General features: G+C 43.5%; 1 protein-coding gene across 1 annotated transcript in view; it reads left to right on the top strand.

The window, feature by feature from the left end:
• Positions 1 to 5,424, top strand: part of efna3a (ephrin-A3a) — a 31,542-nt gene extending 26,118 nt beyond the window's left edge. The window contains exons 2-5 of the mRNA XM_088318949.1: positions 334 to 635; positions 1,102 to 1,170; positions 1,344 to 1,421; positions 3,759 to 5,424. Of these exons, the coding sequence (XP_088175075.1) occupies positions 334 to 635; positions 1,102 to 1,170; positions 1,344 to 1,421; positions 3,759 to 3,880 (571 nt within the window). The 3' untranslated portion in view covers positions 3,881 to 5,424. The remainder of the gene's footprint in view (positions 1 to 333; positions 636 to 1,101; positions 1,171 to 1,343; positions 1,422 to 3,758) is intronic.
• The last annotated feature ends 14,901 nt before the right edge of the window (positions 5,425 to 20,325 follow it).

Raw genomic sequence — 20,325 nt, 5'->3', positions numbered from 1 at the left:
AGATGGAGGCGTGGCTGCATAAGCAGGACAACAGCACAATACTCCCACCTGCTGGTGGAGTGGCGTCATTGCACCACTGCTCCACTTGAGCAGCAGGCCTTTTAGTTCATAGTTCGCTTCAGACAGAGACGGCGTGATTTATTATAATCGTGAAGGCGGAGTCCTTCACACGTAATTCTACACTTTTACTATTATTTTATTCCTTGCACTTTTTTTTTTTAAACGTTGGTTTGCATTATTTTGTCCAGGAAATTTCCTTTTGTAAAAGTTGTGTGTCCAAACAATTTATTTATTTATTTATTTTTCTCTCTTCTTTTCCTCCACACCCCACAGGCTTCGGCGGGAGGGCTACACGGTGCAGGTAAGCGTCAACGACTACTTGGACATCTACTGCCCGCATTACAACACCAGCCTGCGGGGGACGCTAGAGCGCAGCGTGGCCGAGCAGTACATCCTGTACATGGTCAGCCTCAGCGGCTACCTCACCTGCGACCCGCGGCTCGGTTTCAAGCGCTGGGAGTGCAACCGGCCGCACGCGCCACACGCGCCCATCAAGTTTTCCGAAAAGTTCCAGCGTTACAGCGCCTTCTCGCTGGGCTACGAATTCACCGTGGGACAAGAGTACTACTACATATGTCAGTCCGCACATGCGACACGCTAAATATGATGTTAAAGTTGGTAGTGCTAACAATAATGGGTTAGCCTTGTAACAAATTTATAAATCATTTATTATTGTGTTCATATGGCGTTAATAACACATTAATGAGCAGCATTGAGAATTGGACTGCTTGCTAAATAATGAGCCAAGAGTATATTCATTAATTTGACATATTTTAGCCAATTGTTGTGTTTAAATATTGTTTCCGCGGCCAAATTTTTTAATTATTCAGTTTTATCTTTAGGAAGCGTTTGTAACTGCTTTATTAAGGTGTTGTTAATACCGTAATAAGCTAGACTGCTTGCTAAATAGTCATCCTCCCTTTGCCTCTGTCGTTGTTTACTTTTTTTCCCTTAGTGCCTATTTTTGAATGCCAATCCGTGACATCGTTACTGAAATTTTGTCTCTGAGCTCTTATCGCTCACTCTCTACCTTCTCTTTAGCCACGCCCACTCACCACCACCACGGCCACAGTTGCCTGAGAATGAGGGTCTACGTGTGCTGCTCTACCGGTGAGTAGCGCTTCCGAAAACATCAGCGCCATTTGTCGGCCATTTTGGTTCCACGCTTTGACAGTCTCCCGCTGGGGAACTTCTTAATTTCTCATCTGATTTACGATTTCAAGCAGGTGTGCTCGCCCAGTTGTTTCATAACCGATTTTGATTGTATGTGGCTTTCGTCTCAGTCTCCCATTCGGACGACGACTCCAGCCAGACGTCCAGCGCCTACACGGTGAGGCCGAGCATCAAGATACACAACATTGGTGAGTGATTTTGCATTTTGACTTTTTTTTTTCGCTAAATAAATCTCCAAATGCTTCGTCATTTATGTAATAAACATCGCCGTTGCCCTTGGATGGACCACCGTGTGAGACCTTGAGTCGCCGGTGGCCATAACAAGATTTCAAACACGACTTACATGGCGACAACGCGGCAGTCGGGCCGGACTTCACCCCCCCAACCCCCCCGGGCAAGATGAGACACATCAGTCGATAGGTGACAAGGGGGCTGTCCGCTTGGATAAATCCCGCCGTGGAGCGGCAGCGAGGCGTAAAACAGAGCGTCACCGTGCTTGGATGCATTAGCTGGGGCGCTCGGTGAGGAGAGCCAGACACTATTTTGAGAAATCAATAGCAGACCGACAGGAAGTTACAATGAACTTGCCGTTTTTTCCAGATGAGGTCGTCGCTCAGGAACAATAAGTTTGTAATAATTTTTCCTCAACTGTGTTAGCATGATGCTAGCAAACAATGCAAAATGCCATAGATGAGCTAACAAAAAATAAAAGCAGGCACTACTCAGTCATATATTCTTTATCCTCTGCAAAGAATAATTTTATATTATGTGATATTGATCTGTATCGCTACATTTTGAGGATTTTTTGTCAATTTGACGATTCACGTCTCCAGTCAGACCCAACTGGCATGTTTAGGGATTTTGGGGGGGCGGCTTACGCAGAGAAAACACCGCACAAGGCGTAGGCGTGCGCACACATGCGTTTAACCGTCTGGCCGCCACCGTGGCGCTCTAAGGTCCCGACAGCAGCGTCGCGTCGGGCTACGAGCGAATTCCCCGCCGCCGCATTTTTTTGTGGGGGCTGCCATAAGAGGATCACTCATTCATATGCAAAGACGACTTCCACGCGCACCAAAATAGACGTTGGCAGCTTGCGGGCCTCACGGGTGACAAGAACAGGGTTCGTTTTGACGATTGAAAAGGTCAAGCGGGTGCCAAGAAAAAGGAGCCTGAGGTCTTTTTTTTTTATTATTATTATTTTTATGAAAGCACAAAAAGGTCAACATTAAAATGCCTCATTGCTTCTCAGTGAGGAGCGCATCAAGTCAAACTTGTCCTTAAAAGTGCAGCTTTGCGTCGGACGTTGACTTGAAGGCATCGACAAGCAACCGCGGCTTGGCCTTCGTTTTTCGCTGTGTCACGTGTTAAACCTGTGTCGCTCTCTGCGTGAAATCTCCCCGCGTTTGTTTCTCCTCTCTAATGACCCCGTGGATGTAACGCCAAGCCGTCGTCCGCTCTTATGCCAAATAACTCAAGACGTCCTCTCGCAGCTCTTTTGGCCCGCGGCTAATGTTCTCGTTGGGTCTAATCAATGGCGAGGCCGCGCTAATTCATCCTGATTGGACATCCCCCCCCTCCCACCACACACACACACACACACACACTCATGCTTTGGACAAAAACATCATTAGTATGCGAAAAAAAAAACACACTTGAGATGTTAGCAACATGCTGATGATAATTGCCACTTTGTTGATCGTTGCATCGTGTCTGTAAATTTCCATTTGCATCCGACACACTGGTGGATTAATAATGGCACAAACACGCTCGCCATTCTTTCTCTCTCTCTCGCTCTCTCTCTCTCTCTAACTCTCTCTCTCTTTCTCTATCTCTCTCTTTCTCTTACTTTCTCTCTCTCACTCTCTCTCTTTCTCTTTCTTTCTCTCTTTCTCTCTCTATCTCTCTCTCTCTCTCTCTCTCTAACTCTCTCTCTCACTCTCTCTATTTCTCTTTCTTTCTCTCTCTCTCTCTATCTCTATCTCACTCTAACTCTCTCTATCTCTCTCTCTCACTCTCTCTATTTCTCTTTCTCTTTCTTTCTCTCTATCTCTCTAACTCTCTCTCTCTCTCTCTCTCTTTCTCTATCTCTCTCTTTCTCTTACTTTCTCTCTTTCTCTCTCTGTCTCTCTCTCTCTCTATTTCTCTTTCTTTCTCTCTCTCTCTCTCTCTCTCTCTCTAACTCTTTCTATCTCTCTCTCTATTTTTCTTTCTCTCTCTCTCTCTAACTCTCTCTCTCTCTAACTCTCTCTCTTTCTCTATCTCTCTCTTTCTCTTACTTTCTCTCTTTCTCTCTCTGTCTCCCGCTCTCTCTCTATTTCTCTTTCTCTCTCTCTCTCTCTAACTCTCTCTATCTCTTTCTCTATCTCTACTTTCTCTTACTTTCTCTCTCTCTTTCTCTTTCTTTCTCTCTCTATTTCTCTCTCTCTCTCTCTCTCTTTGTTTCTCTCTCTGTCTATCTCTCTCTCTCTTTCTCTCTCCCTCTCTCTCTCTTTTAAATGTATTTTTGTTTTGTTTTTTCCCTCCAGATGAGTTTAACCCTGAAGTTCCCAAGCTGGAGAAGAGCGTGAGCGGCAGCAGCCCGTCGTGCGACCGCCTCCTGCTCACGGTGGTCGCCATGCTGCTTGCCAGCGCCCCCCTGCTGTCATAGCGAGACAGGCCAGGCCAGGGCAGCGGCCCGTCAAATCCAAATTAAACAGACCAATGTTTTTATTTCCCTGCATCTGTTGTGGTCACGTGACATTTCAAGCAACACGAAGACCCGCCCAAGCATCATTTGACTCGCTCCAGGGAAGAGGAATGGCACGAGCTGGATGCAGAACATGCTAGCACTGGGGTAGGAATGATGTTTTTGAATTAACGGGATGGATGGTGCCGTTTGCAGGAAACACTGACAAAAGTGCCGGATGCTGACGATGCTTGCTTTGGGATGGATTAAGTACATTTCCATTTTTCTGGACTGGTGCCGGATGAAGACCAAGGTACCGAATGCCGACAATGCTAGCACTGAGGTGGATGAACTTTGGGATGGATTGAGAATGTCCACCATTTTTTGGAAGCTGGATGTATCCAATGTAATGGTGCAGGATGCAGAAAACCGTGCCAGGTTCAGAAAACTCTGCCGGATGTAGAAAATGGTGCCAGATGTGACAATGCTACCCTCAAGATGGATTTAGAATGTTTTTGATTCATGGGGAAGGTGCCGGATATGGACAAACGGTGCAAGATGCAGACAATGCGAGCGTTTTCCCACAACTTTGAATCGCCAATGTCCAGGACGGTGACAATTTTTGCAACGGGGGGTGGGGGTGGGGGAGGGGGACAACGGATAATCGCCTTTTCTCATTTTTTCCCCCCCTAAATATCGACTTTGTTAGTGGATAGCGAGCGCTGTCGTCGTCCTCCCTGCCTGTTTCCTGCCTTCACAACTCGAGAACACTTTGGATGATGGCACTTGCATAGCCGTGGTGCAGTAGATGTGCTTGAAAACGTGTTTGGTCGCAGCGCCGTCTTTAACGAATGTCAAACCCGTTTTCCTTTCCCGCGGACTGAGAGACTACCAAATCGGAACCCTCACTCAAACTTATTCCTGCCTACAAAGGAGTGTCAGGGCGACACTGAAAAGAAGTTAAAAAAATAAAAGTAAATATTATGGAGCTGAAACAATGCGCTTAAGAAAACACATAATTCAGTAAAATATTCCTTCCTCATTTAAACATAAAATGATTTTTCTTCATTCTTGGTTCTTTTTATTACTTTTCCCGACTTCTTTTCAGCGTGGCCCTTGTCACCCAATCAGCCGCTTGGTGGCTGGTTGCCACGGAAACCATCCCATCATCCAGCCTGAGGAGATTTTACTTTGTATTATTTACTTTGACTGTCAAAGTGAAACTTCGGCGTGAATGTGCAAAAATGTTTTGTTTAGTTTTTTTACGGCTGAATTTATTTCACATGTATTATTTATTTTATTTCTGATCCTTGTGAGCGTTCACATGCTCTTTAGGCCTTTTGCACAATGACATACTTGTGCCATTTTCTCCACTTTTGGGGAATTTTTACAGCACAAGCGTCGTCATTGTGCACTTTGTGCGTGCGTGCGTGCGTGCGTGTGTGTCCACGCATTTTCCTGTTTTGTGGCACTTAGAAATTTGTTCAGGAGTCGTTAGTAGGATCTTAATATGCAAGTGAGAGAATGTGCTCTTCTTAATAGTGGGAGGGGGGGGGGGTATTGGAAAGTATGTCATGGAGGGGGGGGCAATAAGCATTTACTAATGTTGAAGGACAACCATCACAAATGTGTTAACCGTGAATGACTTTCCTCCAAAAAATGTCTGTCATGGATCAGAGAATGAGCAAAACGATGGCAATTAAAGTCATTTTGCAAGTGTACTAAAGCAGAAATTTTACTGCATTTTCAAGCGAGTCATTTAAATGGAATTTTTGGGATGATGTCATTTATATAAAAGAAAGTCCTTCAATTAGGGAAAAAAATGGGACAAAACTGCTATAAAAGTCATTTTTTATTTATTTACTTATTTATTTTGGATTTTAGAAAAAATTAATATTTCATTTTATTAGAGGAGGCTCTACAAATTCCAAATGTGTTATAAACTTGCCTGAAAAAGCATCTGCAAAGCTGATGTGTGCAATTGGCACATCAACGACATTCGTTCGGATGGAAAATTTCCAAGTGTGCCACGTCTTCCCGTTCAACAAGGTGGAAGGCGCCGTGACGTTTTTGGTGGCGTGCTGCCATATTGATCCTATCCTGCCCTCGTATGACTTGGCACTCGATGGCGTGAGTCACGCTTGAATGAGACGTGTTGACAACCATGTCGGTTTGATTGCTCCACATTTCAAGACCGACGTTATTTCTCGACTTGATCCCGTCGACGGGTTTCGACTTGTTCGACAACCTCCGCCGTCATGAGCGAGTTGGCTTTTGCTGGAAGTCAAGTCTTGATTAAAACGATAAACGGCGCCGCCGTCGACGCTCCGAGGAAGACGACACGGTTCTCATTTAGGGCGTCATTAAGTATGAGACAGGCCATCTGCGACCGGTCTTAGAAGAATTCCCCGGACGCGGGTGGCAGCGTCTGGTCGTCGACAATGGAAGCAGATGGCCTGCTTGTAAAGACGAAATGTTCACCGCTTACGACGTCGATGGCGACATCGCCGAAAGGCCTCCAGGTGCCCCCGAGGAAGTAATCTCAAGCATATTTACTCAACTAGTGGTCATACCCGTAGCTCCTTTGAGCCTTGCTACCTAACCGCTAGTTAGTTTTCCAAACCCTATTTCCCCAGACTAGTTCATTTGAATTAAATTAGTTTTATTTTTTTTTTCTATTGAAGCACAGTGCTAATGTTCAAGTAGTGTATATTAGAATGACTTGCGAAAATATTAAAAATAATTTTGAGCATTTGGTATTTTTTTTATAGGTGGCATTTGGTGTGAAAATGTGACAATCTGTGGTTTCGAGTGACACTGCAAACCTGCTTTCCACCCATAGGTGTCGCCAAAGCATCCTGTCAATGAAGGCGCTGTACTGTACAGACTTCATGAAGATTATGCCTTAAGCTGCTGAAAAGAGAGGGAAAAAAACTGAATAATACAAACAAAAAAAAAGCCAGTGAAGCAAGCTAGCAAAGATTTAGCAGGCCATGAGGTGAACATCAAAAATAACTTCAAAGAAATATGATCTGGCAATGATCTGACCCAGGATTAAAGTCAAGTCAAAGGCTGACGATGGCTGCGTTCTAATCGCAGCTATTTTTGCTCTTCTTGTGCGCACACACAAAAAAAGTGAGTTTCAGGTCTCCTTTCATTGCGTTGTGTTGTGCAACGTGTTCATCACACTAATGATCTTGTTTATTCCTCCGACTTTTAGCTTCCGAGCCTCTCAACATCCCCCAGACGCGACATGACTCAGGTAAGCGCGTCATTTGTCAATAAAACCTGTCAACTCTTTGAACGCCATCAAGGGATGTCAAAAGAGCAAATGATGCCGCATCCCCCACAAAAAAAAAAAAAAATCCTCTCTCTATTTCTTTTCCCATGATCTATGATGAGATGCTTTTTTTTCCCGGGCCGCACGTTGAAAGTTGACAGCCAAGTTTATGCATGCAAGAGCGCAGCGCTGGTTTTTATTTCCTATCATGACCTGCATGTCGTCTCTCGTATCGCGTTCGCTGCCAGAACTTTTCTTTTCTCTGCACCCGTCGGCGCGTTAGCCGAGCGCGAGCCCAAATGAATTCAAAGCCCCCGGAGGAGGATTGACTTAATTCTCACACATAAAACAACATGTCCAGGCGGCGGTGAGTAACGCTGTTGTTGTACGCAGATCACATATTTACATTGGAGTGTGACTCACTTTGCCGCGAGTGTTGGGCAATTATCAGCAAATTAAAAGAGACTTCCTTGCCATCTCTGCGTGGATTCCAAAAGCACATGCAGCTGCGCAACATTTCGTGCAGGAGCTTGGCATCGTTGCTTCACATGAGGAGGACGTCATTTTTTTGTTTTGCGTTCCCGCCAAAGTGTCGACATGTTGAGCTTTTTTTTGTTGTTGTTGATGTTTTCACCATTTAAAAAGTCTCGCCGTGTCGTAATCGCGCGTCTTTGTCAAAACAGCCCAAGGATCGAGAATTATAGCACACTTCGCAAACAATTTGGATGAAATCAGCCGTGACGTCGGGTGCTTTTTTTTTATTTTTCATGACGTCGTCATATTTCAGCTTAATTCTCATACCGTGGTATTATGACATCATTCTTAAAAAAAAATCTAATTTATTAAGAAAATGCGAAATAAATTATGAAACGAAACTAAAATCAAATTCCATTCACAAGAACAAACCTAAAATTATAGAGGCAAGAAATAAAACTGGCCTGCTCGGATGTGAACGGGCGCAAGCAAATGCACACCTGCATTAAGAAGATGAGGACTGTCAAGGATGTTTTTTTTGCACTTTTCTTCCTACTTGTCAAGCGTCGTCTGTTTTTGACAAGGTTACATTTCCTGTCAGGCCTCTTATTATCAACTCTGTCGTTTCCTTCCCGCAAGTCACCGCAATGTTCGCTAATCGCCTCCTCCTCTTTCCTCCTCTTTGCTCTTCCTGCAGATTTAACAGTAATCCCGTCCTATAAATGTGTGTGTGTGTGTGTGTGTGTGTGTGTGTGTGTGTGAGAGCGCAGATGTGCCCACACTTTGGGCATCTGGTCAAAACTTAAGCCCAAGAATAACTAATGACTGTTATCCCCCCCCTAAAAAAAAAGGGCGGTTATGTCATGCTGCAGATGAACGCAAAAAGAAAAAAAAAAATCAAAGGAAGTCTTTATGGCAGTTAAAAATATACATGACTAAACTTGACGTCTGCGTTGTAAACACGGCTTAAAAAAACGGAAATCCTCCACTAAAAATACTCGTTTTTAAACAAGTGATAGAACGGTTTCCCATTTTAGCAAAATATTCCAAGTATCTTGAAATGTAGCACAATTTACACCCTGCTTTTTTTTGTCTTGTTGAAATTAGCCTGTTTGGTGGATTTAACACTACTGGTCCAAGTGTGACCACTGATATTTATGATATTTTTTTTTTTACCAGACAAAAACATTTTAGAGAAAAATATTTTACCAAATTAAAATGTAAATACCTTTTATTTTTATGATATTTCAATGTATTTGTGATTTTTTTGAAGCAGCTTTACAATGAACTGGATTTCCTGTTGACTACAATGTATGTGCAGTATGTAATTATATGAGCATCGCGATATGGAGGGAGGGGTCAGTCAGGCGGGGGGTGGGGCGAGGGTTTTCTATGCAGCTGCCGTGACCTGTGCCCATGTGGCTAAGCTGCTTTTATGAAATCATTGATTTTCCTGAGTGGGATCAAATGGAGGTGACATTTTCCAGTAGGCACACGCTCACATGGTGGCGTATCGTTTAATATAAATTGATGAAAGGCATTTGTGTGTGCGTGCGTGCGTGCGTGTGTGTTAAAAGAATCACTTTATCAACAAACGAGTCAGAGCATGTCTTCGCTGTTCTTACAAAACCGTCTCCGCATCCCCTCTAGGCAGTTGGCCTGACTGATGTGTAGCCACATCCAAATGGTGAGTTTAAGGACTCCTTAATACGCCTCTTTCAAAAAGCCATCATGCAAAACTCTCGTCACCGTTTGCACAAGTAGCGTCTGTTGATTTATTGATTTATTTTCCACATCCAGACCTGATTCGTTCCTCCTTGCACGTAACTGAATTTGTGCCAGACCCGACCAGTCCTCCCCACTTGCAATGGGGGTCCACCTCACTGTGGACCTTAAATATCCAGATTTAGAAAAAAGAAGCGCCGTGCAAAACCCTATTTATTTGATATCCCATTAATTGTTGCAAAGTTCAGACCCAACTAGTCCCTTTTTCAGCTTGACTCTAGATAATTCGAGGCATTTCTTCAGTATCAATCTGCTTAACGATGTCGAACACGTTTAAAGTACTCACACAAACCCCCCTCCCCACAAAATTTGATTTAATTATTTTTTTCCCACCTCCAGACCCATTTAGTCCCCCCCCCCTCCTCCCGCACACCACAGGCCTATCTACGCACCTGGCTAACGAACTACACATCGAACTCGAAAAAAGTCCTAACATGTCTGTCGTCTCTCCTTGCACATAATTGAAACTCACTTTTATGTCTTGCCTGCAGTCCATTAATAGCAGGTCAGCAGCCAGCAAGGTCTCAGAACCGTCCGTATTCCCACTAGCCCACTGGCCAACATGGACCCCGGATTAATCCTTGGCTAATGCCGTTTTTTTTTTTTTTTTTAACAGTCAAGTGTAATGATTTGGAGCGGCATGAACAAAGCTTTAATGTCGGCGCACTAAAGCCCACCGGGAGAAATCCATCATCATCCTCGATGGTGTCCATATGTGGCGAAGGAGGGTCGGGGGGGGCGGGGTCAGGGAAAGGCTGCAAACGGGCCATCCAGATGCTGTGCCAGTTGTGCGGCGAACGGCGAGGATTAGCTGCCGCTAAAGCTACCCGATAACCATTTGGGGACGGGGGGGGGGCAATAGCTTGCGTCCTGCTGTGTTGGTAACCAAGATGAACCACGTCTAAAAGTCCTCGAAATGAATTTTTTAAAAATCCAAGAATTTCCGAATCATTACAACGGTCATATAATGTTGTTTCTTGGGTCGATATTTTGAATTGGTTGGTGTCAAAACTTTAAAGTTGGCTAAATAAAGTTCAACATGGAGGGGAAAAAAAACCCGATAAATTTAGCATGATGGCGTCATTATACACACACACACACACGCGCTTGTTTGTGAAGCTTCGGTGCTCATCTTGGAGAAGCGGGAGACCTCAGTGACGGTTTGCGTGTTTTGTCATGTTGGTAACCAAAGACGGAGGCAAGCGCGCACCCGGTAACCCGACGTCGGCGGAGGGCGTGTCTGTGGGGAGGAGTCGCTTTTACACAACAACACGCGCACACGTTGGTGTGTATTTGGTAATGATAGCCGGAAAAAAAAGAAGGGTTGCAAATCCATACTGTATGAATCCCGAGGGGGCTGCACCTGCCTGCTTCCAGAGTGGCGAGCGGGGCCCCTCTCAGGCAAAAGGCTCTTTTGTTCCTCTGTTCACGGGTTGTGCTCGCCTCTGATGACGGGCCCATTGTGGCTGGCTCCATGCGGATCCGCGCCATTCAGAGCCTCTGATAAAGCCCCCTTTCACACACACACACACACACACACACACCCACTAGGCAAGGGGGAAGTGTGGAAAGGCCAAAGAGGCGAGGAGCGGAATGTCCTCTATTCCGTCCGTTGATCCGAGATGAGCAATGGCGGACGGAACGAGGCGGACAGAAGGTCTTGTCTCTTCTGTTGTTTTCCAGCTTGTCGCTTCACACACAGCGGGTATTTTTAAAAACATCTAGTTGGGGGGAAAAAAAAAAAGTTTTGACCTTTTCTTCCGCACGCAAAACTTAACGTTTGTGAGGATTATCCCAAATGTCAGTGTCATCAATGTGCTTCTTGTTTGTTTTTGAGGTGGACTTATTTGAGTCACTGTGACAGTTTTGTTATTTTGGATGGAGTGATTTAAAGTTGTTGGCTAAGATTTTTTTTTTTTTGAGGATTTCTTCTGGATACAAAATTACCTGCTTCATCATGTTCCTATATTTCGGTGATTTTTAATTTTTTTTTTTGTTAGTCACTGATTTGATCAGAAACGCGCTTTTTTTAATCAGGTGTAATTCCAGTGACGACCACTAGATGGTGGCATACTTAGTTTGAGCCAGTGTCAATTGTTTCTACTGCGTTCTTGCTTTTTACGCCTGCAGAATTCGACGATTATCGGTTCATTTGAAAAGCTACCTTTTTAAAAAAAATTAGTTTGGAAAAAAAAAATACGGTTAACACAGAGAGTGTGCAATGTTTTTACGTTAGCCATTGCTCTTGTCTGGAATGTAATCCTCCGATGTGAGCGGGGTTACTGTATGCGCGGTTTTTGGGTGATCCTTCATGCGCATCGATTTGACAGTTTTAAACGCACTCTGTATTAAATATAAATTGGTTGAAAGCTCGGAGCCTTTTTCACCCCGGATGCAGTTTTAAAGACGTTAGCGTTTCATTCGCAGTGGCACTCTCGCTTGCCGTTGAGCCAAAGGCGTCTTACATAATTATGCATATTTATTTATTTATCATGTGTAACCATGCAACCGAGCGTGGCTTTTTTTTTTTTTTTTTTTTTTTTTTTTTTTTTTTTTTTTTTTTTTGTAGCTCAGGGAGGAGGACGAAGATGAGGCCTTTTAAAAAATAAAATAAATAAATAAAAACACACACAAATGGACCACAGCAGAATGTCAGCCAGTGTTGGTGGTGCTTTTTTTTGTTGTTTGTTTTTTTCCCCCGTGCATCGTCTCAGGCCCAAACGGTTACACAGGAAGTCTTGGACAGTCGAGGACGCAAGGAAAGAGTGAGGCAGAGGATGACGGCGGAGATGAATGAGAGATTTAAAAAAACACATCTGTATGATTTAAAGAGTGCGTTCATGTGAGTGGGAGGGGGGGGGGAGTCCATTAATCTCGTCGTCTAATTTTAGTTTCTCTAACGATGAGACGTGTCAAGCAGATTCAGCCTATTTTGGGGACGAAGCCTGGCGATGATGTAATGCCGCTGCAGCCGAGGTGGCCATCGCAACATAAGCGGCGCTCAGCAGTGTCCACAATGCTGCAAAGTGCAACGCAAAGCGCATTTTACGTCGCGTGGCGCCTTGAGATACGCGTGACCCACCTGTCAAGTTTTGGGAGATGCCAGCTGTCGTTTTTGCTTTGAGAGCAAAAAAAATTGAAGGTGGTGCATCAGCGGCGGGCGGTGGCGATGAACTTGTGTCAACTGACTGACTGGATTTTACTGTCAAAGTCAACATAAAGAATTAAATAAGAATTTAGAAGCACATCGCTTTGTCCTAAGTTTGCTCAGCTTAATGCTTAACTGCGAAATGACAAAACTAGAATTTATGGTGTGAATTTTTTTCAAGTTAATATAATATTTTAGTTTCATTTTATTTTCTTACAATATTTTATGCAGTTTATTTAATAGCGTATACTTCAAATCAGAGGAAAAAATTACTTACCTATTTTTTTTTTTGAAGCGCTATTGTCTAAAATGAATTGAATAGGTTTTGTAAAATTATCAAGTGTATAATAAACTATTAAATATTGTATTTTATTTTCTACTTTAACTTTGTTCTATACATAGTATGCAGTCGCTCTATAAAATTATATGGAGAAAAACTTCTAATTAAATTTTACTGGACGGTCAATTGCATTCATAATATATTTTTTAAAAAAAAGGATATTTTATAAAATTATTTCGCTCATTCTTTAAGTCGAATTTGGGGGAATTGTCGCTATGTATTTTCTAAATATTTGCAATAAATTGAAATAATCATATTAAAATTAATAAATTTTATTTGTATTTAATTTTTATCATTACTTATAGTCACCAGATTTATTTAACTTCATGAAATAAATTACATTTAATTAAAAGTTTGCAACACGAGTCTCTAATGTATCATTATCCCCTTTTTTTTTTTTTTTTTTCAAATGACATAACAGCTATCTTTGTTGACTGGCTGCTCGCAATAACAGGGTTCTATACGACGAGGCACGTGGCACCCATTGAAGTGACCAAATATGACTCCTCGTTCTATAAATGGCTACGCGTGCATCAAATAGCGTACGGGCCGCGGCGCGTTCGCGTATACGGCGCACATATGGTCCGCAGCTAAATCACCGCGATGATCTCTGTTTTGACAAGCGGATTGCGCGCTTCTTTGAACGCTAACATGTTTACCACATCTGTTAGGGAAGCGAAATCAAGTCGGCGTGAGCCAGCTCGGTATTTTTGGTCCCAGTGAAAAAGGGTTGAAAAGTATAAATAGTATAAATAGAACGTGCTGCCAAATGGGTGCGCTCAAGCCATTACCAGTCAGGTCCTTTAAAAGTAATTTTTTTTTTTAGCCACATTTGCCTCATTCCTTAGTCAAGCCGAGTGAAAACGTTGAAGCCAGCTCCATAGGTTAGGGTAGCAATTACAGGCGAGGCCTGGAGGCCGAGACAGGAAGTGTTGGAGTATGTTTTTAGATGCGTTCGGGACGTCCAAGCGCACAGCAACAGTGGCTGAGACAAAACAAAGACAGACTGCCTGGCTTGTGCTGCTCTTCTGTCACATCCCTTCCGAGCTGGCTCAATTGTCCTGTCTTATCCTGTCCTATTTGCTACTCGCCGTGTCATTCCTCTCAGGGTGAAACATTGCCTGGCTCATTGCTCTTCGTCCTGTCCAGTTGATTACTTGCATCAGGTCCGTGACATGCTACTGACAGTCGGGCGTTTGTGACGAGAAACAGTCGGTACAACAATTTTGATAGTTGCTGCTGCATTTATGTATTGATTAACCACAAATCCCTCCTTCGGATTTAGTAGCAAATAGGACAGGATTTTGTCCTGTCCTATTTGCTACTAAATCCAAAGGGACTGAAGTAGTGCAGCACCTTGTGAGGAAGAACAGGACAGGGTTTCCTGACAGGGTCTTGCTCCCGTCCTGATCTATTTTCTACTCATTGAAGCTCTTCCTCACAGTATAGTACTGTTCATGTCCTGCGCTGTCCTCTCCCTTATTGTCCTGTCTCATTAGCATCGCTTTGTCAGGGAGCATAGAATTGCCTGCTGTCCTGTCCTGTTCTGTCCTGTCCCATCTTATCCTATTGGCCACATCTCTTTCGTCACAGAGTGAGAATTGCCTGCTGTCCTGTTCTGTCCTGTCCTGTCCCATCTTATCCTATTGGCCACATCTCTTTCCTCACAGAGTGAGAATTGCCTGCTGTCCTGTTCTGTCCTGTCTCATCTTATCCTATCGGTCACATTTCTTTCCTCACAGGGTGAGAATTGCCTGCTGTCCTGTTCTGTCCTGTCCCATCCTATCCTATCGGTTACATCCCCTTCCTCACAGGGTGAGAATTGCCTGCTGTCCTGTTCTGTCCTGTCCCATCCTATCCCATTGGTCACATCCCCTTCCTCACAGCCTGGCTCGCCGCTCCCCCAAAGCTCTTCCAAATGTAAATGCAATTCACAAAAAGTCACATCAAGAATGCACCAGAAAAGAAGAGCGGGGCGGGAAGTTAGAGGCAGGAGGCTCCGGGTTTTAAGTACAAATACGGAACCACAACGGGCCAACCACACGCTGAAAGACTATCATTTGGATTTTCCCAGAATAGCTCCGTAAACCAGGCGGCCAGGAGGAGACGGAATAACATGGACTCTGGAGCAGCACGCAACGCGACAAAACGCCCGCCGCGCACACACAAACAAGGACGTGCCGTACGTTTATGTATGGATATAGCGTCCATATACGAGCTCATTTGCGTGCAAAAGGAGCGACCCCAAAGTGCCTATTTGAAGGGATAGTCCAATATTTTGTTGCATTGATGTTTTTGCCAAGCATCGCGACGCCACAGCTTTGGAGTTTCCTTCAAATTCTGGAATATTCATATGAAAAATAAAATTGGATCAAAATGCCATGTCGTCATCCACTTTGTTTGGAATATCCACAATGTGTCTGACAGATTGAAGCCCGGCGTCCCGCATTCCTTGGAGTTTTCTCTTCGGGCCCCTTTAATATTTCCTTTCCTTTCCTGACGTGGTCTTTGCTGTCCTTTTTTGGGACATAAATCTGTTTGTATAAGCAATCGCGGCACTTGTACGAGCGACTAATACAAACAGCTGAAAGCAATGAGCTGGCCCCTCGCACCTGGTCTGATTTATGGCTACGGCGGCGATACGGCTGCGCTTACGTCGGCGGATTTTAGACGAAAAGGTTGAAATATATACAACGCATGCAAAACTGGACGCAGATGTCTGGAATGTTGAGGTTGTATCGCACGATTCAAACCCGTTACACAAAAATGGCCGACACACAGCGCTGAAAAAGTGCCTCCGAATGCAATATTTTGTCATTAGACAAAATTGGGATTTGGAGTGTCGCACTTCACTCATTTACTGCCATTGACGGCTAAAGACGTCAAAGGTCCATTTTTTTTTTTTTAACTTGCTGGTATTGAATGAGTTAATGTGAAATTCAAAGTTTACACAACTAATCAGGGAGCATGCATATAGAGTACGTTTTCAACGTTGTGGGAAATATTTACTTTTGCACGCTTGGCTTATTTTCACCTCGACCGGATTTGCATCCAATCACACGTTTGGGCGAGTGTGTTGTGGCTGGGAGGGGGTGTTAGGAAACGAGAGCTAGCGCCGCAACGCCGTTAGCGGCGGCAGGTCAAGCGTAAGAAGTAGGTCAGCCGTTGATTCAAAGTGGGTTAGGCGGGAGGGGGTATTAAGTATACGTCGTCCTCATTAACAAACAATCATCACCAAGCACGATCCTGCTGCATGACTTAACAGACGTGTCATTTGGAAAACACAACACTTGATATCGCAGCTTTTACATTTTCCTTGTTTTTTTTTGGTTTTTTTTCTTGGCACGCTGCAGCTCTTTCGTATGTCTAAAATAAGAATTCAATTCTTCCCCGGATCAGCATAATTGCCCCGAGCCAATAGCGTCTGCTTACAAGCAACGTGTCTTGATAGCTCAACATCACCTCGTTTAAATCAAGTCCCAACAAAAAAATAAAATAAAATAAAAATAAATCTGGCAAAGAGTTTAAAAGTCTGTTAAGCACGCCCCTTGCCTTTATATTCATTTCAACTTGTTAGCCCAACAGCCTCAAGGTGAAAATTGCATAACTGAATAACCCAAATAAGATGGAATGTTTCAACAAGTCAGTGCTTCTGTTACATTTCCAACTCAGAAAAAAAAAAAAAAATCATACAGTCCAGCCGTTTTACGTTATTGACTTATTCACTTACGGAGGAATTCTCTTTTTGACGTTCCATGCCGGAGTAAAGAAATGGTACGGTTCTGTCTTCTAATGTCCTCCTGACCAGGAAGTCGTTTGCTAGCTAGCTAGCTAGCTAGCTAACAAACGTCATGATTCTTTTCATTTTTGTTTGAGTTTTTTTAATACAACCTTGACTGACATTTCATACTTGAGATGTCAGACTTGCTTTCACACATTTGTTATGTTTATTGGCCCGCGGTGTGTCTCTAAACCGAATATATGAGTGCTTGTGTGTGTATGTCACAACCCCAGCAAGATGAGTCATAGAATACCAGTATCACCACGTTATTATTTATTTCTAGAGAGTCCTCGTCATCATCCTCATCCTGCATGCGTTCTACATGTCGAACACATCTGTGCAAAATAAAAAAATAAATAAAACAAAAATCCAATGCCCCAAATGCTTCAACCACCATATTTAATAGCGTCGCCATTTTGTTTCCATGTACAATTGACCACACGAGCAATTAATTCCCTTACCAAGGTCATTCCATGGGCAAAAAAAAAAAAAAACATGTTTGGCAAGGCATGATTTGTAATCGGATGTGAATAAATCATTCCGCTGACAGTGGGGATCTTTTCGTGGCTCGCTTCTAGCGAAAAAATGTCCGGGCTAATTAGATTTGATGTGACCATTTCCTCGTGGCACATTCAGGATGAAAGATTCTCGTCGTCAGGGGCCTTTTAGGAGATACACAGCGGTTAGGAAGCTAAATGCTTTCAAATAGAATCTTTGAATTCACCGAAAGTCCGTCAAATAATGAGTTAGCTCGTTTAGCTTCTTGGCAAGCAAACTAGAGCTTGGAATTCACAAAGCTTGAACACGATACAGGTCGCTGAAGCTTACGAGTCAAACTTTTGATTTTTTTTTTAAATCCACATAGCTTGTTCAATTTAGCTAGTTAGCTTGACTTTAGCATTATTTTTAATAGATTTGTTTGCCTCTTTTGTCTTGTTTGCTCATTTTCAAGTCATTGCTTTTCTTGGTTCTTTGTTGTTTTGGGGACTTTTCCAATTGAGTGTTTAGAAACCCAGTGCCTTGGTTTGTCTCGAACACCACAAAACGCCAAATCATCTCAAAAGATAGCTTGTTAACCTTCCATTTTGTTTGCTAGATACTTGTCTTATAAAATGGAATGATAATCTGCTCGTACCTTAACTCATTCGCCTATATATATCTTTGACGTCTTTAGCCGTCAATGGCAGTAAATGTGTTACATTCACGTCAAAAATACTGTTCAAATAAATGTCCTGTTTTCACTTTCGAATGTTCACTTCTGTCCTTGTGCCACCCTCACGCCCCCCCAAATTGACAAATTAACGACTAGCGGAGCATCCGTTCTCATTGATTTGACATGCGCTGACACAAAGCCGCAGGCAATTTATCGTATTTTCTTATAGTATAATCTAATTTGTGCATTCTGTGTCATGGTAGGTTTAAGTTGGCCCGAAGGATTGTCTGGGCAAAAAAAAAAAAAAAAAAAAAATGAGCATGTTTGAAGAGGCTTCATGCATAAAATATTTTGTGTGCAGAATAGTCTGCGGGTCATTGTTCATCTCTGGACGGCGTTCACACAATGGTAGTCTAGTTTGTCTTCTTGTGACCCCCTCCGTGTCGCATTGTTGAACGTGAACCCGGCCATTTAGTTCTGACCTGCCTTTATTTAGACGCAGTGTCTTGCGGTCGCGTGAGTTCTGTATTACACGGCGTCTGTTTTGTTTGAGCAATTTGTAATGTGGTCGCTCGCATGACAGTGACCAGTGGCGAAAAAATGCAGTGTCAGCAAAATTTTGACTTTTTTTTTTGTATGGGTTTTTTTCCTGTTTTTTTTTGTCTTTGCAAGTCCAGGAGAGGCTGATTTTATTTATTTATTTATTTATTTTCTTTTAGTCAAACTGTGTAGTTGGCAACATTGTGAGTAATGTGAAACAGTAAAGTATCACAATTAGCCCCATTCATGTTTTGGGCAAATGCCAGGGATTTTCATCATTTGGAGGTTTCACCACAAAAAGTAATTTACGATTCCTAGCGTTGACTAACCACCAGAAGGAAATTCACCGAGCGAACCCAATTGTAAGCTTTTTTTTTTTTTTGCCTCCCCCATCGACCTGAACTAAAAGTTTCATTACGATGGTCCAAAAAGGAACGGTGCCATTTAGGTTTGAAGCAGCCATTTCTGAGATCTGTTGTAAAATAAAAGATGTGACATTTTGGAAGTAGTTTGCTTTGAAGGAAGGGCCGTTGTCTGGAGCAGGCGGGCAGACAAGACGCACCAACGTGCCAGGAAGTGACCGAGAGCCAGTTGAAAACAAGGCAGGAAAGCGAGCGAGAGAGAGAGAGAGAGAGAGAGACGGGGGGGGGCCCAGGCTCACCACTGACACACTGGGGTCTCGCTCCTTGCCAGCTGTGCATTGTGGTCGCCTCTTGGAGGACACACACACACCTATACTTAAGATGGAGATGAGGACATACTTGGCCTGTGCGCACACGTGTGTTGGAGAGCAGGCGAAAAAAAGCAAAGAAAAAAAAAATGGTTGTCTGTGTTTGCTTTCCATTCAGCTTCATGTCCTTGAACCTGATTTCTGTTTTCCTAGCTATGCCGCCTCAACGCACAGGTAGTGATGTCCTCATCTGGCGCCGCCATTGTCTCCTCATGCCTGCTAGCAATTAGCAACTTGATGCTAGATTGCAAATCTTCAGGTGTATGGTCCTGATTTCCGTCTATTTTCCTTGCTATGCCACCTTAATGCGCAGGTAACGATGTCCTCGTCTGGTAAATCTAGTGTTTCCTCACCCAAGATCAGTTTTGTCACTCTAAAGTCCCAACCTTCAGCTTTTTGTCCCTGAACTTGCGTTCCCATCTGTTTTCCTTGCTATGCCACCCTACCCAAATGTGGAGGTAGCGTCCGCCATTGTCTCCTCATGCCTCCTAGCTATTAGCAACGTGATGCTAGATTGCAAATCTTCACGTTTATATATAGTCCTAATTCTGCTTTTCCGTCTATTTTCCTTGCTATGCCACCTCAATCCGCAGGTAACGATGTCCTCGTCTGGTAAATCTAGTGTTTCCTCACCCAAGATCATTTTTGTCATTTGAGAGTCTCAACCTTCAGCTTTTTGTCCCTGAACTTGCGTTTCCATCTGTTTTCCTTGCTATGCCACCCTACCCAAATGTGGAGGTAGCGTCCTCCATTGTCTCCTCATGCCTGCTAGCTATTAGCAACGTGATGCTAGATTGCAAATCTTCACGTTTTTATATAGTCCTAATTCTGCTTTTCCGTCTATTTTCCTTGCTATGCCACCTCAATCCGCAGGTAACGATGTCCTCGTCTGGTAAATCTAGTGTTTCCTCACCCAAGATCATTTTTGTCATTTGAGAGTCTCAACCATCAGCTTTTTGTCCCTGAACTTGCGTTTCCATCTGTTTTCCTTGCTATGCCACCCTACCCAAATGTGGAGGTAGCGTCCTCCATTGTCTCCTCATGCCTGCTAGCTATTAGCAACGTGATGCTAGATTGCAAATCTTCACGTTTATATATAGTCCTAATTCTGCTTTTCCGTCTATTTTCCTTGCTATGCCACCTCAATCCGCAGGTAACGATGTCCTCGTCTGGTAAATCTAGTGTTTCCTCACCCA

The sequence above is a fragment of the Idiotropiscis lumnitzeri genome, chromosome 16 (genome assembly GCF_059441095.1).
Source record: "Idiotropiscis lumnitzeri isolate Australia: NSW breed Sydney's pygmy pipehorse chromosome 16, RoL_Ilum_1.0, whole genome shotgun sequence".
Classification (NCBI taxonomy): Eukaryota; Metazoa; Chordata; class Actinopteri; order Syngnathiformes; family Syngnathidae; genus Idiotropiscis; species Idiotropiscis lumnitzeri.
The sequence above is the reverse complement of the archived record's forward strand: the minus strand, read 5'-3'. Positions and strand labels throughout refer to the sequence as shown.